At 50.2% G+C, this 24444-nt stretch overlaps 1 protein-coding gene across 4 annotated transcripts; it reads left to right on the top strand.

The window, feature by feature from the left end:
* Positions 1-24430, top strand: LOC122393708 (protein cycle-like). 4 transcript variants are annotated; one of them, XR_006258740.1, is made up of 13 exons: positions 1-107; positions 12648-12730; positions 13122-13214; positions 13574-14193; positions 14475-14584; positions 14852-14973; positions 16174-16309; positions 16581-16705; positions 17734-17831; positions 18057-18136; positions 18467-18598; positions 19057-20540; positions 22434-24430. XR_006258740.1 is itself a non-coding variant. In XM_043389977.1 (12 exons), the coding sequence occupies exons 2-12, from the start codon at positions 12654-12656 to the stop codon at positions 19366-19368; spliced, it is 1896 nt and encodes a 631-aa protein (XP_043245912.1). In that variant the 5' UTR covers positions 23-107; positions 12648-12653; the 3' UTR covers positions 19369-19736. The 4 variants fall into 4 exon arrangements, 3 of the variants coding, with proteins under 3 accessions (XP_043245912.1, XP_043245890.1, XP_043245898.1); XM_043389977.1 differs by lacking the exon at positions 22434-24430 and having other exon boundaries at positions 23-107; positions 18467-18589; positions 19057-19736; XM_043389955.1 differs by lacking the exon at positions 22434-24430 and having other exon boundaries at positions 23-107; positions 18467-18569; positions 19057-19736.
* Positions 24431-24444: the final 14 nt, after the last annotated feature.

Consider the following 24444-nt stretch of genomic DNA (forward strand, 5'->3'; position numbering starts at 1 on the left):
AAATAAGTAAATAAAATAACATTGTAATGTGTTGTGACACTACATAAAAGGGATATTTTTCATTTTCTGGACTTTCTTCAGTTTAACATTATTGGGATTTCATTTGAGTAAGGATATAGGAAAGCTCATAGTCTGTTTATTTCTCGATCGATTTTGATTTTTTATTGGAAACTAACGCTGAGAACTGACGCATACCGTGTGCCGACTTCGTGCATCCTCATCCTTGGTGCATCCCCACGATCCCCACCTTCACTGGCTGATTAAAGGCTTCTTTCTGTTCAGTTATTGCAAGATAACTCATGTTTTGTTGTATTTTTGTGATGTTTTCAAGGCTACTCCCCTTGCACATGTGCTGGAAATATTCCATAAAGGACTAGGCCAGCCTTACCAAAGTAAAATTTCCAGTGGTTTATTTGTTAGTTTAATTGTTTACATTCCTGATGTGCTGTATATGTATACGTAAATGTGCACGGTCTTGAGCATGCGCATGTGTCTCTGGTTTCCGCATGTGTTTGGCATGTGCATGTGCATCCCGCGCTATGCATCCCGTGCTATGCCTTACTCATACTGTCTTCATTTACCTTTCAGTTTGTGGTGGGGCTTAAATAAATGCACGCTCAAGAGATATTGATCTTTGTGAATTGAACATTGGTAGCAGAGCGTGGTTACAAGATGGCATCTAGAGATTTCAAAGCCCCACCACCTATGCGTCAAGATTTGCCATATTCAGAGTGGAAGCATGAGATCAAAGTGTGGAAAGCTTTCACTAGCTTGGAGAAGTCCAAGTTGGGACCAGCACTGTTCCTGTCCTTAAGTGGATCTGCCAGAGATGCAGCCCGTGAGGTGTCAATAGAGATTCTGAACAGTGATACTGGACTTGATGCTCTCATAGAGAAGTTGGACGAGTTGTTCTTGAAAGATGAGAACAATGCAGCCTTTGAGGCATATGATGCGTTCGAGAGATATGAGCGACCATCTGGCATGTCTGTGTTTGAGTACATCAACACATTTGAAAGACTGTATCAGAAGGCAAAGCACTACAAGCTGGAGTTGCCTGATGGTGTTCTAGCGTACAGACTCATTCGCAGTGCTAACCTTTCAGATGCACATCAACAGCTAGCAAGGGCAACTCTGCCGTCGCTCACATATGCAAACATGCAAACCCAGCTGAAGAAGATCTTCACAGACAGTAGTTCTCAGGGTGTGCCGTCAGCGAGAGTGGCAGTAAAAGTCGAGCCCGTGGATACAGTCGCAGAACCAGGGCTCGGCCAGGCGGCCGACACTCTCTTCGTTCAGCGAGGCAGAGCACAGAGTGTCGGACGAGGTTTCAACCGAAGAGGACGAAGTGGTGGACCGCGCTTCGCCTCACGACCGCCTCTGCGTGGCAGTGGGACTACCTGGACTTCACGTGGCGGCTCGAGAGATCCTGGATCTGCTGGACAATCCGCCAACCAGCGCACAAGGGCTAGATCTAGGCAGAATCCACGGGATTTAAGGGGTAATGTGACCACCTGTGCAGTGTGCAACTCTTGGTTTCACTGGGCCAGAGATTGCCCCGATCGCGGTGAGGTGTTCGAGGCGTCTGCTTGTGACGATGATAGCCATGACCCCACACAGGACGAGGAGGTATTCGTGACGTTGTTTGCGAGGGATACATGTGAAAGTGGACCAACTGAACGTTCAAAGACGGAGGGACTGCTGGGCGAAACACTAGGCTATGGTATCATCGATAGTGGATGTAGTAAGACCGTGTGTGGTGAGGTGTGGTACAAATGTCACTTGGATGCCATGTCTTCAGATGACGCGGAGCGAGTGGTAGAGGAGCCCAGCAGCACAACGTTTAGATTTGGGGATGGTGAGAAGGTTACTTCTCTAAAGAAAGTAACGTTTCCAGCACTGGTAGCCGGTAAGACGGTGCGCGTGGCTGCTGATGTGGTTCCCTATGAGATACCTTTACTCCTCAGCAAGGAGTCGCTGAAGAAGTGTGATGCGCTGCTAGATTTTTCCCGAGACACGGCGGTACTGTTTGACACTGAGGTCAAGCTATCTGTGACCTCAAATGGCCACTACATAGTACCTGTGGCGAAGTTTCATGTCGGTAGTGTGAGTGCCAGGCAGGACATAGAGCAGGTACTTTTTTGTTCAAAGTTTGAGGGTGCCAACGAGAAGGAGCGCATGCAAATAGCTAGGAAGTTGCATCGTCAGTTCGGTCATCCTAGGAGTGTGAAACTGCAGTCCCTGTGTCTTGATGCTGGCGTCCAGGACAAGGATTTCTTTCGCATGCTTGTCTCAGTGGAGGAAACCTGTGATGTATGTAAGAGGTATAGGAGATGTCTGCCCCGACCAGTGGTTGGTTTTGGGATGGCTCGCGACTTCAATGATGTCGTTGCGCTGGATCTAAAGCAGTGGGGACCTGGAGTATGGTTTTGCCACATGATAGATCTGGCCACGAGGTACAGTGCGTGCGTGGTAGTGAAAAACAAAGACAAGCAAACGATCCTGCGTGCAATCATGACTGAGTGGATAGCTAGGTTCGGGGCACCCGGTCAGTTCTTGTCTGATAATGGAGGTGAGTTCAACAATGAAGAGTTCCGAGAGATGGCCGAGGCGTTCAACATACGCGTGCGGACTACTGCTGCAGAATCCCCTTGGTCGAATGGGATCAATGAGAAGTACAACGGTATCATCGCCAGCACAGTGAAGAAGGTGATGGATGACACTCCATGCTCTCTCGAGGTTGCTCTGGCTTGGGCTGTGTCAGCCAAGAACTCTCTTGAGACTCACCTGGGATTCAGTCCTAATCAGCTTGTGTTTGGGCGAAATCCGAACAACCCGGCGTGTCTCCATGACAAACCTCCGGCTCTGGGACCTCCTTCCGGAAGTGATTTGGTGAGGACACACCTGAACGCCATGCATTCTGCCAGGCAGACGTTCATTCAGAACGAGTCGAGCGAGAAGTTGCAGAGAGCACTTCTTCACCAGGTCCGTCCCAGTGGTGAGAGGTTTTGCTCGGGTGATGTCGTCCTGTACCGACGTCACCAAGATGACAAGTGGCGAGGTCCAGGTGTCGTCATTGGACAGGAAAACAAGCAGATCCTGGTGAAACATGGCGGCGTGTACTACAGGTGTCACACAAGCGCTGTCGTGCGCGACACAAGTGAGCCGCGGGAACTGACAAAGCGAGGCCGGATGTCAACTTCGGATCCGGCTCCAGGGACCCAGAAGTTGGAGAAGATCAGTAGTGCTCCGATCCCGGAGTCTGCTGAAGACTCCGATGATGATGAGCAGAACTCCAGGTCTACTTCGTGTACGGTGTCTGGGGACGCAAGACAACGCCAGTTGGTGACGGTATCACCCACTGGCGGTCTGCAAGATGTCGAAGGCGGCTCTGGTTCGGAACCCGGATCGCTAGCTCAGGCTACCAGAGAGTCCAATGCCATGGACAGTGATGGTGGCTCTGGTCCGGAACCCAGTTCGCCAGCTCATGCCACCGGAGATTCCAGTGTCGTGGTCGGTGGTGGCGTCGTCGTTCGTGACAAACCCTCGATACCTCGCGCTAAGTCGCGCATTACCTATGTTCTTCGTGATTCCTCTGATTGGAAGAGTGCCACAGTCCTGAGTCGTGCTGGGAAAGCCAAAGGGAAGTACAAATCCTTTTTGAATGTTCTTGACGATGGTGATGAAGTTGGCAAATGTGTAGACTGGCAGGATGTTGATGACTGGAAGCCTTTGAATCAAGACGTACTGGTGTGCACCTCGGATGACATCATGGCGGCTAAATTGTGTGAGTTAGAAAACTGGGAAAAGAATGAGGTGTATTCCGCTGTTCCCGATGAAGGACAACACTGTATCAGCTGCCGCTGGGTGATAACTGAAAAAGGTAATCCTGATGGTAGCTCACGCATCAAGGCTCGACTTGTTGCCAGAGGTTTTGAGGAGGACACATCTGGAGTCCAGACTGACTCGCCAACGTGCGGGAAGGAGTCACTAAGGGTGGTGCTCGCCATTGCAGCCTCACAGAGTTGGAGCTGTCATAGTATCGACGTGAAGGCAGCGTTCCTTCAGGGTTCTCCTCTCGAACGCGAGGTGTTCTTGCGCCCGCCTTCTGAGGCTAACGCAGGGTCACATGTGTGGAAAATGAAGACGTGCGTGTATGGCCTGAATGATGCCAGCAGGTACTGGTACCTGCGTGTCAGACGGGAGCTCCTCGCACTGGGAATGGTGGCCAGCAAACTTGATGCGGCGCTTTTCTACTGGAGAGCTGAGGACGGCCTTGAGGGCATCATCACCTGTCATGTGGACGATTTCCTGTGGTGTGGTTCCTCAAGGTTCCAGAAGGAGGTGATCGAGAAGCTGCGGCAGGTCTTCCTCCTGGGTTCTGAGGAATCTGAAATCTTCAAGTACCTTGGGCTGCACATTCACCAGCAGTCTGATAAGGTGATCAAGGTTCACCAGATGCCGCAGGCTGAGGAGCTGCAAGAGCCAAATCTCTCACCAGAGAGGCGAATGCAGAAAGACAGTGAGCTCTCTCCTGCAGAGCTTACCCGCCTCCGTGGCGTGACAGGACAAATCAATTGGCTGGCCACGCAGACAAGACCAGATCTTTCATTTGATGTTTGTGATCTCTCTTGTTCCATTAGGGATCCAAAGGTAGCTGATCTACAAAGGGCTGCTAAGGTAGTTCGAAAGGCTCAGTCGGCGCGGGTTAGTCTGAAATATCCTCATCTGGACTTGTCACAGAGCTCGGTGGTAGTGTACAGCGATGCGAGTTACGGCAATCTTCCAGATGGGTCCTCGCAGGGAGGATACGTTGTGTTCCTTAGAGACAAAAGGGGAAGATGCGCGCCACTTGCCTGGTCTTCAGCAAAGATCAAGCGCATTGTGAGAAGTACGTTGGCTGCAGAGTGCATGGCACTTCAAGATGGTGCTGATGCAGCTGTCCTTTTGGCTGCGCTGATTTCTGAGGCACTGTATGACGGGTCAGGAGACATGAGTGTGATGTGCTACATAGACAGCAGAGGGCTGTACAGGGCACTGTACTCAACCAAGGCGGTGCAGGACAAGAGACTTCGGATTGACATAGCCAGGATTAGGCAGATGCTGGAAGTTGGCGAGGTGACCAGGGTCTGCTGGGTCGACAGTTCTCAGCAGCTGGCAGACAGTCTGACCAAGAGGACGGCATCTTCCAATGCTCTGTTAGACGTGCTGAAGACGGGTATTCTGTGAATCGGGTTAGGTGTCACTATGAGGATGACTACGGTATCGTTGTTGAAGGAGGTGTCGTTGAAGACCTGTTTTGTTGTGACTCGCGTATTGAACAAAAAAGATAAGGGGATGATTGTTAGTTTAATTGTTTACATTCCTGATGTGCTGTATATGTATACGTAAATGTGCACGGTCTTGAGCATGCGCATGTGTCTCTGGTTTCCGCATGTGTTTGGCATGTGCATGTGCATCCCGCGCTATGCATCCCGTGCTATGCCTTACTCATACTGTCTTCATTTACCTTTCAGTTTGTGGTGGGGCTTAAATAAATGCACGCTCAAGAGATATTGATCTTTGTGAATTGAACATATTATCTTCAGGCCTGAGTCATAACTCATAAAGTTAAGTTCTCACAAGTTTCACCAACCATTCATTTAAGTATTCAGTTACATTGAAAATATGGTATCAGGAAAGCTGGCATTGGCGTTGCGATATCTGGCCCAAACTAACCTTACCTTACCTACCTTGCTTACACCTTCTAACTGCCAACCTATAAACCTAAAACCTGCCTGCTATTAACCTACTGCATACCAACCAGAATCTATCAACCTTCAATGTACCAACCTAAAACCTAATAGGTACCGCCTCCAACCTACCGTGCAGTTTCTGCCAGCTTTGCCGATGCCTACTGAAAGTGTCAGGATTGCTGGTATTTTACAATTAACATATTTGCAGCTTCTTTTTCATGTGACTGCTGATGTTGTGCATGAATATATTTGTGTGCTTAAAAATTTGCAGCTGGTAATAATTATTATTAAAACTGAACTCAACTATCCAGATCATACCATTTTTCATTTCAATGTTCTTAATTGATCAATGATTCACATGATTTAGGTGGTTGATGGGTACCTAACTGCTTTCCTAATTTTTTTTCCAGCAATAAATGAGGTGGACATATGAGGGATACACTAGGAATCCTGTGGTGCTGTTTACTGCTGAGACTATCATTAGCTAAATATCAATATAACAAGGTCATATTCAAGATTTGAAGCTTTGTGAAAAGTGTGAAGTGAAAGCAATTTAAATGAATTCAATGCTTCGCTTCTTTCATACTGGTTACGTTTAATACAAAATTTAGAAAGCAGGAACAGGAAAGCAAGAGTTTTGGGCCCATATTTCACTGACATTTGTTTTGCACTGCAGTCATATAGATATGTGACATCTTGTTTGCTCACCTGGCTGAATCACCTGGTTTAGTTCTGAGTCTGTGTGTCAAGAGAAGTAGGTGGCACAAGAGAATAGGAAAGACAGGAACCCTGGCACTGGCGGTCGCAGCCGCTAGCAAAAGGGGGGGGCCAAAGTCACACTCGCAGGACATAACATCTATCCGTCACCGGGAGGAGGGGGGGGGGGGGGTGATCGGCTAATTTTTTAGGGCTCTGGTATTAACTGGATAATTCGCCAGCTGACGCCGTATGGTGGCGCTAGTGGAGCAGCACCATATGACGTCAGCAGAAAACACCGTGAGCAGCTATGAAATGGGAGCGAGCACCACGGAAATATCGAAAGGTGATGGACATGTACTGACTTTGGTCATTCAAGTACCACCAACACCATACAAAAACCAAATAGTATCATCAAGACTGATTCTGGAATCGATTCGTTCGGGTATTTAAAACACACAAAAAATGTTTGTTACCGAATTCTGAAACAGTATAAGGATATTCTTGTTCCTTACTTTTACCTTGTGGAGTACTTTTACTTGCTTTCTAGTGCGCCCATCACTATCTTGAAATCTGGATTGCAACGCTGTAGGAAAACTTTTTTTTTCATTTGTCATTTCTTCCACTTTTGAGCAGTGATAATTTATTTGGTTTTATACATTAAATAATGAAGACGGCTCCTAACTTTTTAGGGATCTGCAGTGGCCCAGAGAGCAAAATCAGATATTTTCTAGAAACTTGAGGCCACTATTTTCTTACCTGCTAGATAATATACAAATATTGACATGTAAAGAATGATACGGGTGTATTATTCTGCAGAAATATCAATTCAAAGTATTTAAATTTTTCAAGAACCTTTTTAAAATCTTACATAATGACTTCTTTTAATACAAGCTGGAAGCAATTTCAATCAATAAAGCAGCACAAGGCAGTACATTGAGCTACGATGATCCATAACCAATCGGCACCTGCAATTTGATTGATCTTCGAGATGTACCCTGCCTCTGTTCCCTGACTTTCCCTTTTCGTTGTAACGGGTGAAGTGAATATTCTGTGAATATTCTTCTGACAGTCAGTTTTTAGTCCTACATTACGTTGTCAATCAGATTTAATTGGTTCAAAAACCGTCGTAGTCCGTCTCATTCGCAGTCTACATCTCCACATGCGCACCCATACATGCTCAAAATTTTCACTACGCATGTACTATGTACCCTGTAGCGTATCCTGATGAAAAATGTTTTGTTGAAATCAGAGACACTTCCCAAGGTAGGCCATAGTCCATGGCCATATATTTAAGTCAAAACAGATGAAACAGATAAACACAATTCCAATCATCAAGTCAACCAGCATCGACAATCTGCACATAAGTTCTAAACCTATTGTAAGACTACATTGTATTCAAACTTTGTATTGCAGAAGGGTGGAAGCTGCATGGAATTATGCGACAATTTCAGCGTGCATCCACGCTCGAAAGAGCAGGGTTAATTGTAACAATGTCAATACCATAACAATAACGTAATTGTAGGTGTTGTGATTCGGTTGTCTCTTGTCTGTGCTGGCCATTGCGCGGGCGGTCCAGCGGCGGAACTCGGCTTCGCCGCCGTGGCGCGCTGGCAGTTGCTTCTTCTTCTTCTTCTGCATCCCATCGCCAACTCGCTCAGGGGGGCGGCGGCGCAGGCGGGTCGAGCGGCGGCTCGGTCCGCCCAACATCCTCGATGAAGGTGACGACCTTCGTCGCCGGGCCGCCGAGGACGTCGACCAGGCGAGGGTCGACACCCCAGCGGCGGCGGCGGGCCGCCTCATAGGCCGGACAATCGGTCAGTAGGTGCGCCGCGCTGTCGGGCTCCCCGCACGCGGGGCATTCGTCGTCGGCTTCCGGGCCAATCTTGTGGAGCGTGTCACGGGTCAGCGGTGATGTGCCGGTCCTCAGCTGGGACAGCGTCACCGACCCCAGCGCGCCAGGGAGTCGTGGCCAGGCGTGGGGTCCGGGTGCGGGTGGGCAGCAGTTGCCCTCTGTCGCGACAGCTCTCGGACATGGCGCGTGACGGCGGCCCGCGCACTCGACAGGTCGATCGGTGCGCTGTCTTGGTCGCCCGCCGTGGCCTCGCCAGCCAGGCGGTCGGCGGTTTCGTTGCCGTCCAGCCCGGCATGGCCTGGCACCCACTGGAGCACCGTCTCGGTGCCGTTCTCGGCGAGGGTGCTCAGCACTCAGCAGCCTCCACACCTCGGCGGCCAGGGCCATGGTCTGGTTAGCTGGGCCGCGGCCGAGTAGTTGGAGCCCAGACCTTGAGTCGGTGAGGAGGCGGACCGACTTGGTCGATGCCAACTCCCCGTCCCCCAGGCCGGCCACAGCCGCGAACGCCTCGCGCATGGCGGTCAGTTCTGCTCTTAGGCTGGAGCAGACCGCCCCTGCAGGAGCGCGCACGGTCCCTTCTCTGTTGAGGTGGTGGAACTGGATCAGCGCCTGCGCCGCCCTGTTCCGTCCGCCGCGAGCCGAGCCGTCCGACCAGATAGTGACGTCCGGGTGCGGGAGCTCTGCAATGGCTCGCAGGGCAGCTTCCCTGCGGACTGCAGGCGGGTCCGACCGGCAGGTGGCCACGGGCAGGTCCACCCTGAAGGTGATGCCGCCGCGGTGGCCCAGCCATGGCGGGTCGCAGCTGTAGAACGCCGAACCTGTAACACAATAGAATTGCAATTGTAACAAAGACCTGCATGGTCAGCACACATCTGCAGTGACTGTCATCCCAAGTTGGTATGAATTGGCACAAAGTTGGGTCATGGTAGCAGACGTAGCACAAGCTGTTGTGATATGTCATACCGTAGGACTAGGTCGTAGGTTGTAAATTTTAGGTTTAAGGCTGTATGTTGTAGGTCAGGTCAGGTAAGGTTTGGTTAGAAAGACCCATTCTCGTGCATCGGGCAGCTTGTGCTACATCTACCTTACCAATACCCAATTTGGATTCCCAAAATTGATGGCAAACAGGCTTTTTGTATAACAAGTGTGGTTAATTGTTCTAATCCCCGCTGCAATGTGAGGGTAACTGCTTTTCTACAATCACAAAATTTGAATTCATATAGGTAGGTGTTTACATGTTGATGTTCAGAAAATGATACAAAATATGACACAATTATAGCTGCAACTGGATAGTGGATACCAACCTCAACTAAAAGTTTCTGCAGCCTTATAACCTAACAAATGACTAAATTGCCAAAATAAATCCCTTAGTACAATAGCTTGACTCTAAAATAACAGAAATTTAGCATGCAGACCCTGAAATGGAGGGTTTATGAAAAGCAACAAAAATAAACATTCACTAATGTCAATATGTTGTTATAAATTTCATATGTAGCATAAGCGCCAATACTGCCTTCATTTACAATGTTGCTACTGTTTTCCACTCACAAACGCTGCCCTCCGTGGACAGCAGCAGCAGCAATGAAACGTCACCCGTGGTGTGACATCATCACCCATGACGTAATGGAAATCCAGTTGTTACCAAGGCCCATTTTTTACGTCCACGAGGCGTTGCACAGTTGGCATTACTTTGCTTCATCCATCTCATTCTTGCGTGAAATCTTTGAGCTCAATTTAAGGCAAAATCACCAGTTCCATTTACCGTCTCACGGTGTGCCCACCGGTCGGGCCGCTGCACCATGACGACGGATCGGTGTAGCATAGGTATACTGGAAGGTCAGGCCAGGGGCGGATCCAGAAAATCTCCAAGGGAGGGGCCATTAGAAACCAGGAGGCCCCCATAATCCCACCTGTTGGAGGCCCCATCTTCCCACTTGTTGGGCCCCCCCCCCAAAAAAAAACTGCGTCTATTGAGCTTATCTAGCTGTTCAGGCAACATCTCAACATGAATAGCCACTTTATTTTCAGGAGGCCCCCTTTTCAGCTTTTTAACTTTTTATTTTATTTTTGAAAAAAATCGGCCAAGGGGGGGGGCATGGCCCCATGCCCCCCCCCCCCCCCTTGTATCCGCGCCTGGGTCAGGCACGCGGATTCATGACCTTACCACTATAAAACAATTCAGAAAAGTACAGATACCTCTTGCTAAAAAGTACAGATACCTCTTGCTTTGAACAAGCATGTGAAACCCAGAGAGCATTTTTAGACTATGACATTTACCCATATAGGTACCTAAGTTGTGTGGCGGCGGGAGAGTAGGTACACCGACCTCTGTTGACCCCCACAGGTTCCGAGCTTTCAGAATTGGCATCTGAGGGCCGCGCGCGACTCCTGCGGGGCTTCGCAACGGCTCTGTTGGGGCTCACTCAACCTGCCTAGTCCTACTGCTAAAAAGACTAGCCCTGAGCCCTAAGGACTTCATCAGTCTCTGCCAGCCCCAGGACCCACACCGGCTCATGAGGTCCCGACGTCGAAATATGAGGGAATCAGCGCGGGACCATCAGGACGTAAAGCAATCTCGATCAGGACCAACGTAAGGCTGTGCCGGAGACTGCGTGAGCCCTCTGATCTTCAGAAACCCACCCATGTATGTTTTCATGTAGAGGCCAGTTTAGGGCCCTCAGAGACCAGTACAGGGCCTGCAAACTACAAAGGCCAGTAGTTTGAGACCATCAGAGACCAAGTTGGGCTCTCAGAGGCTAATGTGGGTCCTTACTCATTACAGGCCAACATGGGCCCTCAGAGGTCAGCGTGGGGCCCTAAAAGACCGGCATGAGTCGTCGTTAGACCCCAGAGGCCAGCAGAGGGCCCTCAAAGGCCAAGATGGGCCCTCCTCAGAGGCCAATGCAGACCCTTAGAGGCCCGCATTCAGCAGCCAGTGCGGGGCCCTCATTGGCACCTAAAGGTTCGTCTTGGGACACCAGAGACAGAAATAAGGCCACCAGAGACCGGTGTGAGACCCTCAGACGCCGGTTGGGACCCCTGAGGCCGGTTAGAGGCCCTCATAGGCCAGATGTGGGACCTCAGAGGTTGATGTAGGCTCTTAGCGGTCAACGTGGGCGCTTGACCGCCACTGAAGTTCCCTCAGAGGTCAGTGTAGGACGCTCAAAGACGGGTGTGGGAGCTATATTAATAGCTTGGCGTGTTTTTTTTTTTTAGCCTCGTGACGATCGAATAATCGCCAGGGCCCCATACACCTATATGGGGGCCCATTGGTTGTTTGAGGGGGGTTAAATGATATGATGGCCCCCTTTATTGACCTTTGGGGGCATGGCCCTGATGCCCCCCCCCCCCCCCCGGCCCTCGCGAGTCGCGACCGCCACTGTGTACACATTACACACATGCCTCTGAGATTACGTACTAGCTCATGCAAACTCTATGCAGGCCCCGAAGGTCCCACGCTAATCCTTAGAAACCAAGCCGGCATACGGCACCACCACCGGGCTTCTGAGGTGCACAGCACCAACCCATGAGGTCTTACTCTTACTTTAGTGTCTTGGAGCCAATCTCCTTTAGCAGGGCCCCACCCGCCACTGCCGAAGAGGGTCTCATGCCAGCCATTGCTGAATGCTGGGCCTACGAGAGCCTTAAGTAAACCCACGCTGATATTCCATATAAGATCCGGCCATACTCGTGAACCGTTGCCAGCGACGCTGACCGCCAAATTGACAGAATGCGAAACTGAGCCCACTCATGAGTGAAATTTACGTCCTTTGATGGCGCAAGAAAGAAAATGAAACATACGAAAAGCTTTTCTAGGACTTTTGTTCGATCTGAAAGGTGGGGCCAAAAGATAGTATGGCCCCACCTTTCAGCACCGAAGGGGGGGCCATGGCCCCCGTGGCCCCCCCCCTGCGACCGCCAGTGAACCCTGGATCCTAGATGTGCCAGCCAAGGGAATCTTCACTTGTGGTTTGCAGAGCTTAGAATGCTGGAACTTAGTATCTTCCATTAGGTATAACATGCATGTATGCACAAAGTTTGTAGCTTTTCACAGAGAAGCTCAACAACAAATGAATACAGTGCAGAAAAGGCCAATAAAATATGTAGGTAGTGTGCTAAATGCCAATGGTGTTGATAAGATCTCCTCAGATATGTTAAAAAGCATTATTTTTAAAGTGAAAATTTACACTTCACATGCTCAAGTCTTAACTTTCCCTGCCAACCAATCATTCAAATGTCACCATTTTATAAAATGTTGGTATCCTAAATCTGCCCTAATACAGTGTTGACACGCTGGCAGGGATACTATTGATATCCACCCATGCTCTAGGGATGCCGCTGATTTTGATGGTAACTCTTCACAGATCGAGATGAGTGAAAACGGGTCAAATTCATCAGACCGATCTGGCACCAAAAGGAAACTAGAAGATCATCATCTATTCAGCAGGTTTGTTCACTGATGAATGCTGCTCGATGTGTTGAAGCTTTGACTTATAGCTGCTTTGCTTTGTTCAGCCTGCAGCCTTGCCTTAAACGTACATTTTAGGAGAAACTATCGAAACTATCGTAGTCGTTGATCTACCGTAAATCCGGTCAGGCATGTGCTAGCACGTTGCTGAAAACGTTCCTGTTTGGATGGTTTACTTCGTACGCACTCCCTGCAGATCCTACGTAGTGCCTACGAGTTTTCAATTTTCTTCTGTGTACCTATTCTGCTGGCGACTTATTTAGTGATATCGCGTGTGACCCGATGTAAAAACCGTTAACGATGACTTTGCTGACCTGATGTTGGCCCGTCAGGGATGACGTGTCTGACCCAATGCCGTCTGTATCCACAGAGAGAGTGACGATGACGACGACAACCTCTCGATCGGCAGCAGCAGCAAGTACTCGCGCATGTCCTCCGATTCCGGAGGCAGCTCGTCGAAAAAGTAGGCAGCCATGCTCTTTCCTCAGTCGGGCATTGCTGGAGGCTGGCAGAGCTCACATACTGTCTGGCGTGCATTGAGTGTTCCTTGAAGGTTACTGTTGATTTCTTATTGCCTTTGAACTGGCCTTTGATATCGTTAGTGGGTTACATTGTCTCCGAAAATTGGCAAATTTGGATAAAATTGGCCTAGCACATGCAAGGAAATGTCGCGCGATGCGGACTAGATTGCCAAATATCTTGACTCATAAGCTTTGCGCTTTTTTGGATGAATGAGTCACTGCAGTTCAAACATAATGTAACGTATTAAAAATGAATCCCTTCACAGTTTTCCATTCACACTCCAAACACCTTGCACCACAGACAAAACCACAGCGAGATTGAGAAACGTCGCCGCGACAAGATGAACTGCTACATCTCGGAGCTGTCTCAGCTGATCCCCATGTGCCAGTCAAGGAAGCTGGACAAGCTGACCGTGCTGCGGATGACGGTGCAGCACATGAAGATGCTGCGTAACTCCACGCCGTCGGCGGTCGAGGGCCAGTGCAAGCCCGCCTTCGTCACCGACCAGGACATGAAGAGTCTGATACTGCAGGCCGCAGACGGGTTCGTGTTCGTGGTCGGCTGCGACCGCGGACGGGTACTCTACGTCTCCAAGTCTGTGGAAAACGTGCTAGACTACACGCAGGACGACTTAATCGGCCAGAGCCTGTTCGACATCCTTCACCCGCGCGATGTTGGCAAGGTAAAAGAACAGCTGGCCTCGTCCGACCTGACGGCCCGCAGTCAGCTGATCGACTCCAAGACGCTGCTGCCGATCCCCACCAGTGTTTCCAGCGAGTCCAACAGCCTGTGTCCCGGCTCGATGCGGTCGTTCTTCTGTCGGATGAAGTGCGGGCAGGGCGGCGGCGGTGCGGCTGCCATGGATGAGTCGGACACGGCGGCCGGGCAGCGGCGACAGCGGCGATTCTCGGCTGCCGGAGGTAAGACGGTCGCCGGGCTGAAACGGTCGCAGCGTGTCACAAGGTGCGGTGGAGGGGTGGCAGTGGTCACCGGGAGGACTCACTGACCAACACTCAGCCGCCTTGACGAGGTTTTATGGCTTGAGTTAATCGTTAATTACGTTTTGCCTTAACGGTTTCAGTTGAAATGAGGAAACCAACTCAGGAGTTCAGTTCATCTGAAAGAGTCCAGAGAGGATGGGTAGCAATATGTTTTGTTGTAGCTTCATGAGTTTTTTTCTAACTTTTTTTTGCTCCGCCAGACAAGCGGTTCAAGATCGTGCACTGCGCCGGCTACCTGAAGGCGTGGGTGCCCTCCTCGGGAGACGTGGAGAAGGAGCCGGATGAGGAGGGCTGCAACCTCTCCTGTCTGGTGAGTCGGGGCGGCTTGGACATATTGCTCATTTATGATTCCTGGACGCAAACAGTACGAGTGTCTGCGATGAAGTATGCCTATATTCGTGACAGCAGTGCACGCTATTATTCACTTTTTGTTTCATTGCTGCGGTACCTAGTAAACAATTGAATGACGTGTCCCGGCAGCGTCCAGGACGTGCCCAGGCAGGTCTTGCCCTTCCGTTTGATCCCGTGCAATAGATCCGCCCTACCGTGACACTACCTATCCGTTCTGCACCGTCAGGTGGCCATCGGCCGGCTGTACTCTCAGATGGTAACGGCACCGTTTGACGCCGCCAACACGCGGCCGCTCGAGTTCTTCTCGCGGCACACCACCGACGGAAAGTTCCTCTACGCCGACCAAAGGTGAGCTACACAGCCGCGGATAGTGGCTCGGGAGCATGACAGAGGGGCTTTGGATCGAGATCGGCAGTATATTCAAATATTTCCATCTTTTTTACGTTGTGTATAGCTGGAGGTTTTTGGATCAAGCTTGCAAATTGCGTCTCGCTCTTCCCATTGAAATATTCGGCATAGTTTTCGTTCGCAACTCACAACTCAATATGTTGCGAGCTGCGAACGAAAATTATGCCATGTATTCCAATGAAAATTGAGATTACCGAAACGTGATTTGCACGCGTGGAAGCTGTGTATATACCAGCCTTTACCCTTTTCCTCACATAACCTTCCCGAGAGAATTGAACGGGAGAATGTTCACTGCGGTGACTATCGTCCTCTCTGGCTGTGGGAAAAAAACAACCTGTTCCGCATATTAATTCATAGATCCTTTCATTAGTTGATATTTCCGAAGGTACGATCTGTCTTCATTTCCTCTGGAAACTAGAGACCATCGTTTGTTTGATGTCGCGAGAGCGTTGCACATCCCACTAGTTACCTGATACGGCTAACATTCTGAGTACGCTTCGATAAAGGAGAATGTCACTTTCATCACTGGGGTCTGATTCAGCGAGAGTCGCTCTGCAATGAATTACCAGCTGTTTGACGTCATCCGTTGTTGATCACCACGTCACGTCGCGACTAAGCAGACAATATGGCAATGGCCATCAATGCTGACTAGACTACATACTCAATAACGCGAGCTTTGGCGAGCGACACGACGGAGCTCTAGCGCGTAATGCGAACCCGTTTTGAGAGCAACTCACCCGTAATTAACTTACATGCTAAGCCAATAGGTGTATGATGTCATTCCTTCTTCTGTAAGCCCCGTAGAGGAGCCTGCCTGCACGTCATCGGCTACATTCCTGACAAAGTGGCGCAGTCGATGTGACTGGTTGGAGTAAGCGGAAGCAACAGATGACTAAAATAGACACCTTCTCCGCCTTGAAGGCGACACTGACTGGCTGACACGTGATACTTTGTGACATCGGTCGTCGGCCGCCTCTCTCACTCTACCCTCATATATCTCTCTCTCTCTCTCTCTCTCTCTCTCTCTCTCTCTCTCTCTCTCTCTCTCTCTCTCTCTCTCTCTCTCTCTCTCTCTCTCTCTCTCTCTCTCTCTCTCTCTCTCTCTCTCCCGGAGCTTACCTACCTTTCTGACTCCCCCAGGGTGACTCTGGCGCTGGGCTACCTGCCCCACGAGCTGGTCGGTACCAGTATATACGAGCTGTGTCATCCGGACGACATCGCTCGTATAGCCAAGACGCACCGCCACTGCCTGCAGTCGCCGGCCGACGAGACGCAGGTCAGGGCCGTAGTGAGGGTAACTGAAGGTCAGAGAGGTCACACCACAGGTCAGAGCAGGTACACGGGATCTGAAAGCATCACATGTGACCATGGGTCATTGAAGGAGCACGCTGATATGAACATTTCATGATACACCTGCGTACCGTGCATAGAAGTACTCTATCTTGAAAAAAAAAATCTTTCAGACTCTTGCGATGGTCTTCTCTGTAGTCCACTGCTTTGCCGCATATTGAAACGAAATAAGAAATGACGATCTGTGTTATTTATAGGTATACAAGTTTCGAGTGAAGAACAACTCCTTCGTAACAGTGCGGACGAAGTGGAAAGCGTTCAAAAACCCGTGGACGAAGGAGTTGGAGTATATTTCAGCATCAAATCAAATCATGAACCCGAGGTAAGCGTGCGCTTCTACAATCATATTGCAATGCTTCCGATTTATGCCACAATTATTGATGCGAGGGTCCGACTTTTAACCCTATTAGTGGCAGGCTCCTGGCTACCCCCTATTAGTGGCAGGGGGGGCTGTTTACGACCCCCCCTTGATATCTCGAGATCTACTGGGCCGATTTTCAAAATTCAAACGGCATTCGATTTCGCTCAACGTGATCTACATTTCTAAAAAATAAAAATTAAAAAATGTCAATAGGGGGGGGGCAGAGGGGGGTAAAAACAGGCAAATTGCAGATACATTTTAGACTGTTTATCACGGCCAGGTTTCTGAACCAATCTTAACGCAACTTTTGCCGATCGATAGAGAATGAACCAGGAATTCACATGGATCCTAAAAATATGCATTTTCAAAAATCATAGGCGGATACAGATCATTGAGATTGGGGGTACACAAAAAGTATAGTAAATAAGGTTTTTGTTGGTACTGTTTCTAAAAAGGGTGGTAATGGTCTTGTTATGTTATAATTTTCTTATGAGAGAACGACTAAAATTGTATTGGTAATGCATAGGCGGTGTCAGGGCACCTATGTTGGGAGGTAAAACATAACCCCCCTTTTTGGACGCCTGGATCCGCCTATTATAGCAAAAACGTGTCAAAAGAGGATGCACAATAACTGTATATGTTATCACATGATACCTTTTATTCACTGTTCGTAAAACTGGTGCAGCATCGTGATCTTCGCCCAAATGACTCACTTCACGAATAGGACCCCCCAATTCCCAGTGCTCTGGAGCCGCCCCTGGTAAAGTTGTGAACTTGAAATTTTCAGGGAATGTGCCCAATTTAGTTTTGGGAAAAGTCAGAAAATTTCAGCATCGTAGCTTCAGCGGTTTCGGAGATATTCCCGAAAAACCTGAGGGGTGGATAAAAACAACCCCCCCCTGCCACTAATAGGGTTAATGGATGTTCATGGCTCACATGTTTGCTCTTGCCCATCGCTCCGACCTGACCTGGTCTGACCCTGTCCGCAGTCCGTCTCGGCCTGGCGGCTCCCGCAGTTCACGGGACCCCGTCCAGGACGATCTGCTGCGCGGATTCTCCCCTCTGAACCTGGACGGCTCCGAAACAGGTTCGTGACGCAGTCAAAGTTAGCTGCTCACGTCATGGGCATAAAGTACGGGAGGAGGAAGTGACGTTCCGTGTCGACATGAATCGTAATGCTACCGCAGAATGAGCGAGTTGTGCTGCCATTGCACAGTTTCTTCATGTGTGATGTGCTATGGAAGCTGCACATTGATTTAAAACTATTACATATTTTGCTTAACGTCGTGTATTTTTTATGTTGCGTTTTCAGGTGGCTCAATATCGGGGGAGACGGCTTACAAGTTTGATAGCATCAGCGCGAGCAAGATCGGACGGCGGATTGCGGACGAGGTACGGTCTGAAGTCAGTGGCGTGTTGTCGAATTACAATTCGTACCGACGGACCGTGCTATATTTGACAATAGTGACACTATCGAGCCTTTGAGAGTTGACACCTCCGACTTGATAACAGCTTTGGGGAACTTCAGCAGAAGAATGTCGGTTCTTGATGAATGCTTGTTTTCAATTGTTAGTCCTTCTGGTGCCCATTTCCTTATTTCTAATGATACGGTGGGATTGTCACAGGACAGGCTGCAAATCGGATGTCTTTCCCTCCTTTCCTGTTTCTCCTCTCTTCCTCCGTCCCTCTCTCTGTTCTAACCATCCATCTTCTCTTTGCCAGGTGCTGGACAGTAGTCGGCGGCCGTCTCCCTCCCTGACCTCCGCCAGCCCCGCCTCGAACGTCGAAACGCTGCTGGAGAACATCAGGGAAAACTCCAACTCGGGTTCGACGCTCTTCGACACCGTAAGCCGGGTCTGGCTCGCACTTTTCTTCTTTTCTACTTAGTTCATAGATTCTGGTGCTTACGTAAGCATCGTGCTTAAGTTCTGCACTCCGTATCCAACTTATATTTTTACTTGGTAACTAGCTGCATACTCCACCGTGGCACATCTTTGATTTGCATCTCATTGCTATGCTAATCATACCATAAATATCTGGATTTCGTTTTAACTGTTGTGACCATCGTGGTGTAGGCCAAAGTAACTTCCTGTGTACTTCCGATTTAGTGCTTTACGTACGACTCATTCCTTTTTTTTAGTTGCATAGCAATTAGTTCAGTGTTTTGTACACTTCAGCAGCAGTTGGTCATTGTTTTTCTTCAACAGTTTGCTGACATCACAATTTGACATTTTGCTCTGTTGAGTTGTACTGAGCCAGCGATGTCTGACAGCTCCCGACCCCGTCTGACCTCACTGTCCGTGTGCCGGCAGGACGACGAGCTGCTGAGCAGCCAGCAGCTGCTGACGGAGGTGATGCAGGACCGCGACCCCGCCTCGGAGGAGGGCGCCGGCGGAGGCGTGTCGCCGGCCGGCCGGCCTCCCCCTCCCCCGCCGCAGCCGCTGCCGCCTGCGCTGCACGGCCGGAACGGGCTGCCGGGCCCGGCCGAGGCGGCGCAGAGTCCGGCGGCCGCGGACGCGCAGGAGGACGAGGCAGCCATGGCCGTCATCATGTCACTGCTGGAGGCGGACGCCGGTCTCGGCGGACCGGTCGACTTCACCGGACTGCCCTGGCCGCTGCCCTAGACGGAGTGGAGGGTGGCGGTCGACCGAGCTGCGCTGGCGACAGAGGGTCAGTCCACAGCGGCCCAGCTGCCCCGGCGGTGAGCGCGCTAGTTGTTGCATTGTGACGGCATTACCACGTGACGTTACCTGCCCGTGAGTCACTGCAGTTACACCACGGTGCCAGGGCCAGCGCTCTGGAGTCTGGCACTCAATCACTCAGGCGGCAAACGACAATCAAATGGCCCGTCCGTCGGTCGCCGGTAGACTGTGGAGCCGCACGCGCAGATTATTATTATGAGCTCGTGGAGGGTTCGGGCGATGACCTCATCTGGCGTCCCCCGCAGTCCTGGGTTATTGCCAGCAGGGCCCGGGGAGGTATTGTTGTCTTTCGATAGGCATGTGTCGTGTGCTAGCGGTGTGATTGTGCGCGCAGTGACGGAGGATAGCGCCCGGTCTGGTTAGTGGGAGCGTATCGGTTATGGTTTAGGTCCGCGTAGTGATGTTTGGTGGCATTCGGGGGATGGTGCCGTCAGTCCAATCGTGATCAGAGTATTTATTGAGCAGCTTTTAGGGGAGCACCATCTCATTTTATGATGAGTCACTTTATTTTGGTCAGATTACCGAAACAAAGGTGCAGTGAACCCGACGCCAAATTGCTATCCAATTTGCGACAGGAAGCTGCATAGCAGTTTTTACGGGATTAAATATATCGTCCTTTTGAAAAAAAGGAATCAAATATGTATTGAGATATTGTAGTGCATATTTGTTACTGCTTATCCATATGCGGGACGCATGCATACTCCGCTTCAATTATTCGGTCTTCTAATTAAGCAGCCTTTTATTGTGCTGCCATTTTAGTCAACTTTTCTTCTTTGTTTTGATATTTCGCCGCCAAGTCGCAAACAGGTTTAGATAATCCGTAAAACAAATCGAGTATATGGGGAGAACGTGCTATATTTATCTGTACCACACATGGTCATAGGCAATCGATTCTAGCGTCTTTAATCGTATGTGAAACATAAGATACTTTATACCTGTCGGCACCGTTTCGGCTATTCGTGGAAAGTTTGTCGCCATTCGATAGACATGGACTGGTCATAGTCCATCATTTTGAGGAAGTGATACGATAGGATCCGCCGGCCGTTTCGCCTGGTCCTCTACTGGAACGGCGTGATCGCAGGGCCCGGGGCCCGATGAAAGGGATCGTTGCCAGAGTCGCTGTCAACTTGAAAGACTTCACGCTCTGAGGGGAAAGGTGCGCAAAGAAATTGAAAATGCCAAAACTAAATGGTACCAAAGACATATGAGAAGAATTCTAGAAAATGGACAAGGTTCTTGGTACCAACAGGTTACGATCCTAACAAATCGTCAGCCAAAGCCATGGCGCCTTGGAGCGGAAACGTCGGATGCTCCAACAGCGGACCACATCAATGACTTCTTCGCAAATATTTGCACAACCTATGGACCGCTGGATGCTTCACAACTACCGTCATACTTACCGGCGAACCGAAGTGCAATGGACCTGCAGCCATGGCAAGTGGCCTATCATTTGGCCCATCTCCGGGTTAATATGTCGGTCTCACCATGTCAACTACCAGTACGACTTCTCAAGGAGTTCTCTGTTGAACTAGCCGTCCCACTCACTCACATTTACAACTGGTCGATACGAGAGGGTCACGTTCCACTGATATGGAGAAAAGCAACTGTTACCCCTGTGCCCAAGAAGCCCTGTCCCGTGGCACCTGGTGAACTTAGACCCATTAGTCTAACACCCACATTTAGCAAAGTGCTGGAAAAAATAGTTGTACCGTTAATTGCGGCGGACATTAGACCTGCGATAGATCAGTATCAGTATGGTAACATCAAAGGAGCCTCAACCTCTCATTATCTCATTCGTTTGCTTCATAACCTACTCACTGAACTGGAAAAACAAGGTACGCTGTTTTCCATGGTTATGTTTGATTTCAAGAAGGGCTTTGACCTTGTTGACCACACTATACTGATGCAGAAACTGATTTCGATGGGACTCAGGGCTGAATACACCAAGTGGGTCTCCTCCTTTCTATCAGACCGGCAACAGCGCGTAAAGATGCCGGATGGTTCCTTGAGTGGGTGGAAGAAAATAACATGTGGTACGCCCCAAGGAACATTGCTCGGGCCTATCGCATTTTTAGCCATGATTAATGATGCTGCAAGAAACACGCAAAAGAGATTGAAGTACGTTGATGATTTGACCATCTTTCAGTCGTGCTCAATCGACAGTATAGATGAAACGAGCACCTTACAACTTGTGACAAACGACATACACCAATGGGCAAACAAAAACAAGATGGTTATCAACACCGATAAGTGTCATGTGATGCACTTCTGCACAGCAAAGAAACCCATGATCTTACCGGACATCACGATAAATGGTGACAGCATACCAATCTGCAGTACAGCCAAACTTTTAGGTGTAAATATATCAAATAATTTGACGTGGGAAGAACACGTCAAAAATGTTGTGGCGCGCGCATCTAAGGCTTTATATATGCTCTACATCTTGAGACGATACAAACCACCTGAAGACCAATTGGTTAAAGTCTACACGACCTATATTAGACCGCTCTTAGAGTATTGTACACCAGTCTTCCATGCGGGTATTACTGCTTCTCAAGCTAAACAAATCGAGAGCGTGCAAAAACGGGCCCTAAAAATTATTGCAGGTTTTCAACATAGTTACCAGGATCTACTACAGAGGTTTGAAATGGATAGTCTTGCAGACAGGAGACAGAAGATGTCCCTCCGACAGGCGAGGCAATTGCTAAAAAATGAGGCTCACCGAGAAATGCTGCCACCTACGAGAGCAGATGTAAGCGGACGGAACACTCGCAACATGGATATGCTGCAGCCCTTCTGCTGCAGTGCTCGCTTAAGAAAATCAGCAATCCCGTACATGACCTCACTCCTCAATGAAGACATGTGTATGGAACTGTAGAACGTGTTTGGTGTTTGCGCGTTTTGTACTGCATGGAACATGTGCTGTATGAGAGAATCCTCAAAGCCATGTACTGAAAATATACCGTCTCTCTCTCTCTCTCTCTCTCATGCCATTGCTCAGCTGGGGCGGTACGTAGTCTGTAGTTCAAACTCGGGCGGGTGCTCGCGCTTTCATTGTAGTGCAGTGTCCGCGGTGGCCAGGGCCTCGGACGGCAGTTCCGTGTATTGGTTCCAGTGGTCCGTCCTCACGGACAAATCCGGCTCATCGGAGCACCTCAGCCAGTCGTCGGGCAACCAACCAGATTCTATTTTTGCCGGCAGCTGGGAAAACGCCACATGTGATCGCTCCGTGCTCAGAAAGTCAATCTTCCCAGGTTCGCGGGCTGAGCTCAGACTGGTAGGCCTCGGTGCGGGTCGGAGGGCATTGCCACCGGAACTTTGACGCGGGTCGGCACGGATAGCGGCCTGACTAGGAGTTCCCCTCCGAGTTTCGGAAGGGACGCGCTGTGTCTCTTCAGACGGGTTCCGAAACGGGGTAAGACATGTGGACCTCCCTAATACATTCATAGACGGGTGTTACTGTACACCCTTTCAGAGATGGGTGTCAAACTCGTCACAAGCTATATCAAACCGGCTGGGACGGCGTTGTGTTCGAGGGAGCACCGCCGGACTCGCAGAGCTGACTCAATAGATAGATTTACGGTGGTAGCTAGGTGAAGCGAATCGTCACTACGGGGACTGCTGTGGCAGTGACAAGAGACTGTCTCCGCGGGCCCGTGCAGCCACTGTTGTTTGTAAACAGATCAATCCAGTGTGGGGAGGGTGACGCGGGGTAGCGCCGACCGGTGTCGGGCAGCTGGGGATATGAGCGGACGAGTGGCCGGGGTGTCTATACCAACGTACCTGCCGGTGGCGAGTGCCGAGCCGACTGTGAGAGTCGTGGGCGCGCCACAGAGGGTTCCACGCTCGCAGCTGGCCGCGCGGCAGTGACACAGCGCGACGTATATTTTATCTTGTTATCATCCGATCGATGTCCATGTACTCTGCGTTGATACTGGCGGGGCGGCCACCGTGCAATGTATGTATGTCTGTCTGTGTCGTACACACGCCATGTTAATCGTACCGGTCGCTGTTGGCTGTTCATGTGCGCATTTTGAGCTAGCCATGGTCAGTGGAGTGTGCAATATTTTGTCGCATTTGGTTGATGTCTGCGCGCCTGCCGGGACGGGTGCGCGCTCGGCGCCCCCGCGCGTGCTCGCCAGTCGTTTCCACGGGTGGGTGGGCTCCTCTGATCCGGGTGCTCCTCTTAGTATGCTAATTTCCTGTCATTTTTTTTCCAACCACCAGCTACCGAACCAACCTGGTGCTTCAACTTCCTCTCCTTCAGCTCTGACTGGTCAGATCCAGGGAGTCCGGGAGGCAGTGTCGACTCCGACGTCCTGGCCAAGACCCAAGTCCGGCGCACCAAGTAAGCATTGGCCTTTCCCGCCGTCTGTTCCCTGAATCTCTCTCAATCTCTTACTTTGCCCTGGTCCTAGCCCTACTTAAGGCATTTGGTCCCACTTATCACCCCTCCCGCTGCCCCGTCCACCACTCCTTCCAAACGTCCCCAATGTCGCATCCAGCTGATCGTTTTCCCGAGTGCCCTGTCGATGTACATTTGTGACAACTGACATCTGTCTCGAATGAGCCATGGACAGGCTGTTTCTTATCTATTCCTGTCCTTTTCAGCAACTACCGTTGTGAACCAGCCTAAACGATTTCGCCTCTGCTTCCGCCCTTTTGATGACCTGGCGCCTTCGTTCAATTATTTCAAGCTGGTACTGGATTCCACCTCCTCGCGCCTCTGATACGAACACATACACCTTCATACCAAACTATCCAATACCGTACAGACTATCCATAAGATTGCCTTGTCGGGTTCGATGCTGCGTACCGTTATCCGGCCGTCCGGTCCTCTCCGGGTAATCTGACCTGTCTCCGGAGGAGTCGCTGACCTGGTGACTAGACCTGGGGGAGGGGACTGGAGCGCGGCACGACACTTGCCGGTAGGGCGTGAGCTGTGGTCGGGAGGCCAATATACGTGCCATGCTGTGTGCAGAGAGCGGCTGTGTTTGG

This window comes from Amphibalanus amphitrite, unplaced genomic scaffold (assembly GCF_019059575.1).
Source record: "Amphibalanus amphitrite isolate SeventyFive unplaced genomic scaffold, NRLGWU_Aamphi_draft 000025F_arrow, whole genome shotgun sequence".
In the NCBI taxonomy this organism is placed as follows: Eukaryota; Metazoa; Arthropoda; class Thecostraca; order Balanomorpha; family Balanidae; genus Amphibalanus; species Amphibalanus amphitrite.

Coding starts and splice junctions, on each gene's coding strand:
- LOC122393708 (XM_043389955.1), top strand. CDS start 12,654: ATGAGTGAAAACGGGTCAAATTCATCAGACCGATCTGGCACCAAAAGG. Junction 12,731..13,121: donor GATCATCATCTATTCAGCAG/GTTTGTTCACTG, acceptor CTGTATCCACAG/AGAGAGTGACGATGACGACG. Junction 14,585..14,851: donor GCTGCAACCTCTCCTGTCTG/GTGAGTCGGGGC, acceptor CTGCACCGTCAG/GTGGCCATCGGCCGGCTGTA.